This window comes from Ruditapes philippinarum, unplaced genomic scaffold (assembly GCF_026571515.1).
Source record: "Ruditapes philippinarum isolate M1 unplaced genomic scaffold, ASM2657151v2 ctg3298_1_1_1_1, whole genome shotgun sequence".
NCBI lineage: Eukaryota > Metazoa > Mollusca > Bivalvia > Venerida > Veneridae > Ruditapes > Ruditapes philippinarum.
Window position 1 is genome coordinate 26,939 of NW_026852481.1, and position 9,165 is coordinate 36,103.

Consider the following 9,165-nt stretch of genomic DNA (forward strand, 5'->3'; position numbering starts at 1 on the left):
CAGGTGAGCTAAAAAGAAACTTGACCTTACATACATATTTTTTTTTACAATTTTTAAACACCAAATTTGATATTATACATAGATCAGCTGGGGAACTTTTAACAGAAAGATATGTTATACATTATAAAGAAATACAGAATTAAATTGAAAATCATATTTTTGTGTGCTTTTCTTTGACCAATTTCAGTGAAAAAGGGTTGCAACAGTTTTCATTTTCAGGATATAAAAAACTTAATCTGAAATTTTGCACAAAAGTTATTGGTATAGACCTACATCAAATGGAACATTAATCTTGAAAACTTATTTCCAGTCCTGTCATGCCAAAAAAACTCAGTGAAGTCCCTTTAATAATTTGATGTTATAGAGAGAAAAACCAACAACACTTATTTAGGTAGAACAATTTGATTCAATAACATTTAGTTTTTACAAATTACACAAAATTATATATACATACACAATATATTTTTGACATTATTCAGCAAGCTACAAAAAAGATCTATCATTTTTAAGATCTTGGAATTGTGGATTTAGTTCAGAGGGTACAACAACATCTGTATCAACAATATTACAATATCAAAGGTATAAGTATAGATAACATATTATGTTATACATATACAATTGACAAATCAAACATACCATATGGTAAAAAGTACTTTTCATTTGTAACTTTAAAGTAACAAGACAGTCACACAGTTGTGGCAATTATGAAAATGTTAAAAGGTAAGCCGTTAATTTATATAAACAATCTGACAGGAATAAGAAACAGAAAATTAACACTTTTCAAACCAATATTTTATTACAATGTAGTGCTTATTTACTCACATTTACAATTTGGCCATATAATGAGTTGTATGCTGAAGGAAAAAGTCAATTTCTCATGAAACAGGCATCTATAGTTAAAACTTGAAAAGCTAAATAACCGATCAAACAAGTGGTGTTTTGGCGGAACAGATAACATGTCATTCTAATATTGTCAAAGACAATGGCGGGGTGTAAGTCGCACCAACAACAGTATAGGTCATACATTCCAGCTTAACTGGTGGCGGAAGACCTCAGAACACATGAGCAGAACCATCACAAGGGCTAAGTCACCACAAGTGTCTACAGGAGCTTTGTCATTAAACCACAAATTTCTCTAAGTATCTATATCCTAAGTTAAGTTTAAAACATCCAATCTGTGAACCAGTTTCTCAAGCTTGCAAAAGAATAAAAACATTGAATTAAGTGATATAAAGTACAATCCCATATCTATAGTACCTCTTAAACTAATAGCAACAAGGAAATGACATCAACATTCATTAACGGGTAATATTACTTATTAGCAGTTTATCCATTTACATCAATATGAGCCTAGTAAAATTAATTTAAAATATTTTTATTCATAAATCAATATATTTATTAGTAATGTTAAATGTGGACAAAATATACAGGGCTATAAGCAAGCAATGATCTTGTTTTGTATACAATAGTGGCTGCACATACATGTAAGCCTTTTTGCCAATCAACAAACCAATGAAAATTTCTAATTTAATCTTGAATAATTGTCAATGACTGCTTTAAGTCTTGCTCAAATAAACAAATTTCAAAAACATTTTATACTTTAAAGTGAATTAGTCTCTAATGAAATGTTTGTTAAACAAAAAATAATAATGTAGAAAGTATTTAGTATAAGATATTACAACAATTATCAAAAGAATTATATATGAATGTTGCTGGCAAGTGTTAGATACATGATCTGATGTTACATATATTTATATAGCAGGTAATGAAATGTTCTAGAACAAAATTTTATTATTCTAGAACAAAAAAATTATTACAATGTATCTAGAACAAAATAAAATATTATTACAATGTATTCTAGGACAAAATATTATTATTCATCATATAAATGTTCATACTAGAACTTTATCCACATTTTTTTCAAGCAATATTTTATTAGAATATCCAAATGATACATTTCTATTGTTTTGATCAATTTTTGAAATAATTATGGAAATGTGCCCATTGTAGACCAATCCACTTTAAAACTACTGAATACTGAAATATATAAATAACATGTGCACTATAATATTATTTTGTGGCTGTAAATGGTCTGCCAGCATTTTCATATCAACAATTCAACATTTTATCTACATAAAATTTGACAATACTGAAAATAACATTGTCATCTAGACTGTCACAGAGGAATTTATTGTAGACTGGTTCTAAAGAACATCAGTAGACTGGTCCTACAGTATTTTACAAATCCTGGACTGGTACTCATAAAAACATTGTCAATGATACAGAAAAAAAACTCAAGAAACAAACTGTTGGTGTGTAAAACAAACAAGTTATGGTACACTTCCCTCCAACAAAATTCAGACATTTTAGTGACCGGGCCAGCTGTTTATATATAATATCACATAATTATTAACATTTTGTTCTAGTGCTGTGACCATTTTATTGTCTTCAAATCTATTCCTTCTTGAACCATCTCCCACAAAGGACTGAAATACAAAACAACGGGTTAGACTTTAACATTTAATAACAATGTTTATTAAAATATCACGCCTTCAGCACAAAGGACTGAAATACAAAACAACGGGTTAAACTTTAACATTTAATAACAATGTTTATTAAAATATCACGCCTTCAGCACAAAGGACTGAAATACAAAACAACGGGTTAGACTTTAACATTTAATGACAATGTTTATTAAAATATCACGTTACAATTTAACATTTAATAACAATGTTTATTAAAATATTATGTTACAATTTAACATTTAATAGACTGAAATACAAAACAACGGGTTAAACTTTAACATTTAATTACAATGTTTATTAAAATATCATGCCTTCAGCACAAAGGACTGAAATACAAAACAACAGGTTAAAATTTAACATTTAATAACAATGTTTATTAAAATATCACGCCTTCAGCAGAAGATTTTCAATAAAGACTAAAGACATTTATTCTATTTTAGAGAATATTTGCTTAATATTTTCTTGATTTTTTTTATTTATTGTATCATCTCTACTGTTTTTTTCAGCAAATGAGTGTGCAACATTCTTCTTGCCTGTGATTTTTCTCACTTAATTGGGAAGTGGCCTAAGACTCTTTGATTTGGGGAAAAAATATCGCTAAAATTGCTAATTTGGAAAGTAAAAAAGCTGGAGTAAGTTAAGATTTTGATAAACTGCATGATTTTAAAAAAAATTCAACTGAGAAGAGGCCTTTTAAAGGACTCTGTTATACAAGTTGAAAAATCACTGGTTGCATATGTTACAGAGCAGAAATAAATTTACAAGTTTCCTGCAAAATGCGTTTGAACTCTGAAAGCCGCACCACAATGTATCAAAATCTGATGATTTCTGGTTCCAGCCTCAAGTCTGGTTTTATATTTTCTGACCCTCTTACCTGTAACCCTATTTTGGAACTGTCCATTATCAAATTTGGGGAAATCAAGATGAAAGTATGAAGTTAGTCAGTCAACAGGCATAGGGCGGCGTCAACTTTTTTTCTCTTTTTTAACATTATGAATAGGAAGAATTCCCTTTTTAATTTTGTGTATTGGCTAAATTTAGAAGAAAGTAGTCTGGCAAGACACCAGTGAAAATATGGAAAATATCTTTCACTACAGTGAAAAACAAATTTTTACAATTCAATTAAGGAAAATAAAAAGTATGCATTTTATTTCATCAGTATTTCTCAATATTTCATTTATAAGTATATAATATAAATAAGAACCTCATTTCTCTTAATCTGGTCACATGTTCAATACATTTATCAGCTGTGTAGTCTATCTCTGCTTGGGTTGTAAATCTTCCAATACCAAATCTGCAATGTTTTTAAGAGTCAGACAATAAGTGCATGCAATATCCTATAGTTCCTTGCATCAACAAAAAATTAAAATAAATTTTGTATACAATATTTCATGTACCCATGATACTTCCTCTTTGCGTAAGGGTATAATGGTACATGTATACAGTTCATTCTTTACTGTAATTTTTGGGCCACAGTTCTGTTTTCAGTAAGACTTATCTCTATGGCACAGAAAGGCATTTTCCTAATATGATAAATGGAGGTAACTATTGACAAACATATTTTTTGTAGAGTTTTACATTGCATCAATGCAGTATAGGTCAAATGGTGACTTTCCAGCTTTACTGATGAAAGAAGACCTCAAGTATCCCCTCTGTGCATTATCTAGACACAAATGGGCAGCTGAGTAGAACCACCGATGTTCCGTAAGCTAGCTGGAGAATAAAAAAAAAACATGAATAAATTTGTGTCCAATTTGTTTTAAAGCATCAAGCATGACTACCCTATATCATGTACATATTTATCTATAATAAATAGCTCCTATACTCTTCTATATAGAAACTGTAAAGTAACTAAGTTGCTAACCCTAAGACTATTGGGGCAACTGAATATACTCGTGCGACCAGTACAGACCAAGATAGTCTGGCACATCTGTTTGTACTGCCTGATCATGGTCGGCACTGTTTGTTATTCAATCAGATAACATTTTAAAATTTTCAATAAAAAAAATTCTAGTTTTGTTCCGACTGAAAGATAGTAAAATCCATTAAAGCTATTTAGTGCAATGAAAGTAAAGTAACAATAAAGTAAAGTAACAATAAAGTAAAGTAACAATAAAGTTTAAACTATCTATTGATGTGTTTTATATCAGTACAGTATCATGAACTTTTCGTTGGGGCACATATGACAAGTTTAGCATACAATAACAACCTTCCCTTAAAAAACCGCATCAAAGGAAAGCAAAACAATGACAATATTCAGTTTATTTGTGCATATTTGTAAAGAAAATAAAGAAATCTATTGTAACTACCTAATTGAGGAATGAGCCAAATCTTCGTCAGCTCCGATTGCACGTAAAACATAGGAAGGTTCCAGAGATGCTGATGTACAAGCACTGAAAAAAACATATATCCAAACATGCTGGTTAGTTAACAATCAACATATATACAAACTGTCAAATGCTTTTTAAGATTAAGCCCTTCCACTAGTAGGTCAATACAGAGAACATTACATTTGTTTCCTGGTTTGATCCTGACACAAGAAAAAATTTCTCTGTGACAACTGATACCAGGCATCAAGTGTAATAGTCATTTGTCTCTAGCTACACCAACTAGTAAGAAATAATTCTGGGATAAGTAGTTGACCACTTGGGGAGAAATTGTTAATGACCGTTACTTCTCCAGTTACTGTGAATTCACTTATATTCGTGTGGTTTTATAAAAACTGGCATTTTCGAGGGTTCTTAAATTTGTGGATTTTCAATTTCTTGTAAAACAAGAGCTGTCGGTAGGACAGCACGCTCGACTATTCTAAGTGCTTGATAGTAAAAGAGCCTTGATAATGTTAAATTTTTTAAGTTCATAAAGGGCTATTTTTTTTTATAAATTCATGTTCTAGGCCTTAGAGAGAGTCTAATTATACAGTATTGGCTTGACTATTCGGAAGGTAATGTCACAAGGGTATTTATTGAGTATAATAATACTAATTACCTATAAATACATAAATTTGACAGAAAAGGTACAAAGGCTTGTTATATATATGTTTTATCAAGTAAATCACTGCTTTATTATTATGAACACATAAAATTGTTCCAAAAAAGGCACAAACCCTTCAGTAGTTATTGAGATAACAGCTTACAAGCAAAACTTTACCATGAATTTTTAAGTTGAAAAAGGGGAGAAAAATCAGCCTAAATGCAAGATAGAATTAAGGATCTTTGTCAGTGACCTACAATTATGACACTAAATGCATATTTGAAGTTTTAAATAAATATCTTTAATAGTTATTGAGATATGTAAAACTTGCATGTTAACATTAACCAAGAGACTAAGTAGAAAAGGGGATATGAATCAGCCTTAATGCAAGATAGAGTTTTGCAAGATAGAGTTATGGAACTTGGTCAGTGACATAAAATTATGACCCTCCAATTATGACCCTAAGTGCATGTGTAAAGTTTCAAGTAAATATCTTTGAAGACCTTTAACCCTTAACCAAAATTTCTAAGTTTCAAAGGGGCAAATAATTCCGCAAATATTGCAGGCAGAGTTATGCAATTTTGCAAACTGATGAACATTGTTACTATAAATAAGTATTTTAAATTTCAATGGAATATCTCAAGCAATAATTGAGATATATGACTTTAGTAAAAAAATTTAACCAAAATTTCTAAGTTCCAAGGGGGCCTTATTGATGTCTGTCAATATTGTAGGCAGAGTTATCAAACTTGTCAATCTGATGTACCTTGTTACTATAAATAAGTATTGTAAGTTTCAATTGAATATCTCAAGCAATAATAGAGATATTTGACTTTAAAAAAAATTTAACCAAAATTTTTAAGTTAAAAAGGGGCATAATTCTGTCAATATTGTAGGCAGAGTTATCAAACTTGTCAATCTGATGAACCTTGTTACTATAAATAAGTATTGTAAGTTTCAATTGAATATCTCAAGCAATAATTGAGATATTTGACTTAACAAAAAACTTTAACCAAAATTTCTAAGTTAAAAAGGGGCATAATTCTGTCAATATTGTAGGCAGAGTTATCCAACTTGTCAATCTGATGTACCTTGTTACTATAAATAAGTATTGTAAGTTTCAATTGAATATCTCAAGTAATAATTGAGATATTTGACTTTTCAAAAAACTTTAACCAACGCAGACGCCGACGCTGACGCCGACGCCGGGGCGACTACAATAGCTCTCATATTCTTCGAATAGTCGAGCTAAAAATAAAATAAATAACCATTGCAAAGTAATTTTACACTTAATCGCCTCGCATTTCACTTACTGCATGTACATATATTAACATATCACACAGTGCTTGTCAATAAATATAATCCTTGCCTCTGGGTAGCATTCATTACACAACAATCGGCATAGAAGCGCGGATGCATGTTAGTAATATATAGAAAAGAGACATGGCAAGAAGTATTTGTTGGGATAAAATTTCGTCGGATCTTAAATTCGTGGATTGACCTACCCACGAAAACCACAAAAATTTGTGCCCCACGAATAATAATGATTTTAGACTAAGCTGTTTAAGTAGACCAACTGCCCAAAAATGTGATAAAATCTGTGTTAACAAAATAACAAGTACCAGTACTGAATGTATAAACAAATATCATGGTTTTAACTTGTGTGTGCTTTAAAGGGAATAAAGCTATAATTTGTGAATAATTCATTTTAATAAATGTATAACTTTAAGAAAATATACCAGAGCAACAGATAAGCTTTGAACAAAACAAGAGCGATCAGTAATCACATGTGTCGCCTCATGAAGGCAAATTTCATGTTGGGACAAATTTTGTGACAGACAGACAGACAGACGGACAGTGCACAACTAGACTTGGTACTGATCATTCTTGAAAGTTTGGATAAAATTGCACCAGTAGTTTATGAGTAGTAGTCCGGACAAGCTTTTGTGTATCTGGCAACACACAGAAAAAAACACCTTTTTATCAAAGGGCCATAACTCGGCCAAAAATCATTCAACCGGAAAACCCGTGCAATATGCGCAAGAACTTGAGCTACAGATCAATCCTGTAAAGTTTCATTGAAATTGCATGAGTGGTATAAGAGAAGTAGTCCGGACAAACTTTAAAAATAAAAATTATTAAAGGGCCATAACTCTGACAAAAATCATTGAACCGGAAAATGCTGACAATATGCACAACTACACTTGGTACTGATCATTCCTGTAAAGTTTGGATGGAATTGCACCAGTAGTTTATGAGAAGTAGTCCGGACAAGCTTTTGTGTATCTGGCAACACACAGAAAAAGAAACCTTTTTATCAAAGGGCCATAACTCGGCCAAAAATCATTCAACCGGAAAACCCGTGCAATATGCGCAAGGACTTGAGCTACAGATCAATCCTGTAAAGTTTCATTGAAATTGCATGAGTGGTATAAGAGAAGGAGTCCGGACAAACTTTAAAATTAAAAATTATTAAAGGGCCATAACTCTGACAAAAATCATTGAACCGGAAAATGCTGACAATATGCACAACTAGACTTGGTACTGATCATTCCTGTAAAGTTTGGATGAAATTGCACCAGTAGTTTATGAGGAGTAGTCCGGACAAGTTTTGTGACGGACGCACGGACAGACAGACAGACAGACGGACAGACAGACGACGGAGAAGTGATCCCTATATGTCGCCACTACTCCGTAGAGGCGACACAAAAAGTCTAATAATGAAAGAGAAGTATAATTATCACCTTCCAGATGAAAGAGCAATGTCTTTTAATGCCATCAGTAGACTCTTACCTTCCACAAACGCAAATGACAAATTCACGCATCCTGAAAAAATCAATAAACTTCACTTTACTAGGACTATCACCAATCTTAAGTTATATATAAGCCATAAACTGGCTAGTGGTTACCTAACCACCTAACCAATATTTCTGTACTCTGCCTGACTGCTTACCACTTCTATAACTCTTTCAAGAATTTTCAAATTTATTTCTTAATATTCAATGTTTAAATAAGTGACTAGATGGCTTCACATAGAAATATCTTAGATCAAATTGTCAGACAACTGGCTTTACTTGTCACAAGAGCTGATAACTTTTGGTTCCATTAGGGTAATTTTGTTTGTTTTGTTTGGGTTTTACTGGGCAACAACACATTTTAGGTCATAAGGCACCGAAACAGGAAAGATGATTTTGGCTAACCTTCGGTGTTACAAACTTAAAGAAACAACAGAGATACATAAACTTCAATATTTCGAACCCATTTACTCATCTCTCGCAATGATGCAGGGATAAACATGATTGCAATTTTTATTCCTAAACCCTTCAATACAACCCCATAGTTACAAGGGGCTACAGCAGGGTAAAGCACTAGATGTTATAACCCAGTCTTTTTATTACACTGAAATTGAAATCCCTTAATCTTATGATGGCCCTTAAAAATGAAAAAAGGATCAGAGCATTATGCAAAAATCCAACAGTTTAATGAAGGCTGGAATAAACGTTTTTGTCTAAATGGATCTAATCATGAAGATTCACAGCATGTTTCTCTGTATAATGGTAGCATTTTGAATGCTCTCAATGTTTTGCACAAGATAATTAATTTATTTAAGATATGGTATTTGACCTTTAAAAATTGTGGGAGATATAAAATTGTCAGAGAATAGAGA

At 31.6% G+C, this 9,165-nt stretch overlaps 1 protein-coding gene across 1 annotated transcript; it reads right to left on the reverse strand.

Annotated features, from left to right (window-relative positions):
- Nucleotides 1-2,217: 2,217 nt before the first annotated feature.
- On the reverse strand, nt 2,218-8,389 carry LOC132714568 (cysteine desulfurase, mitochondrial-like). Its single transcript, XM_060697460.1, has 4 exons — nt 8,243-8,389; nt 4,835-4,918; nt 3,730-3,819; nt 2,218-2,486 (listed from the first exon to the last, which is right to left on the reverse strand). Exons 1-4 carry the CDS (start codon nt 8,275-8,277, stop codon nt 2,423-2,425), a joined length of 273 nt encoding a protein of 90 aa, XP_060553443.1. The 5' UTR covers nt 8,278-8,389; the 3' UTR covers nt 2,218-2,422.
- Nucleotides 8,390-9,165: the final 776 nt, after the last annotated feature.

Excerpts from the sequence above, each read along its gene's own strand:
- LOC132714568 (XM_060697460.1), bottom strand. The coding sequence starts at position 8,277 with ATGGCATTAAAAGACATTGCTCTTTCATCTGGAAG. Across the intron at positions 3,820-4,834 it reads TTGGCTCATTCCTCAATTAG|ATTTGGTATTGGAAGATTTA; the intron begins GTAGTTACAATA and ends AAAACATTGCAG. Across the intron at positions 2,487-3,729 it reads ACCAGATTAAGAGAAATGAG|TCCTTTGTGGGAGATGGTTC; the intron begins GTTCTTATTTAT and ends TTTGTATTTCAG.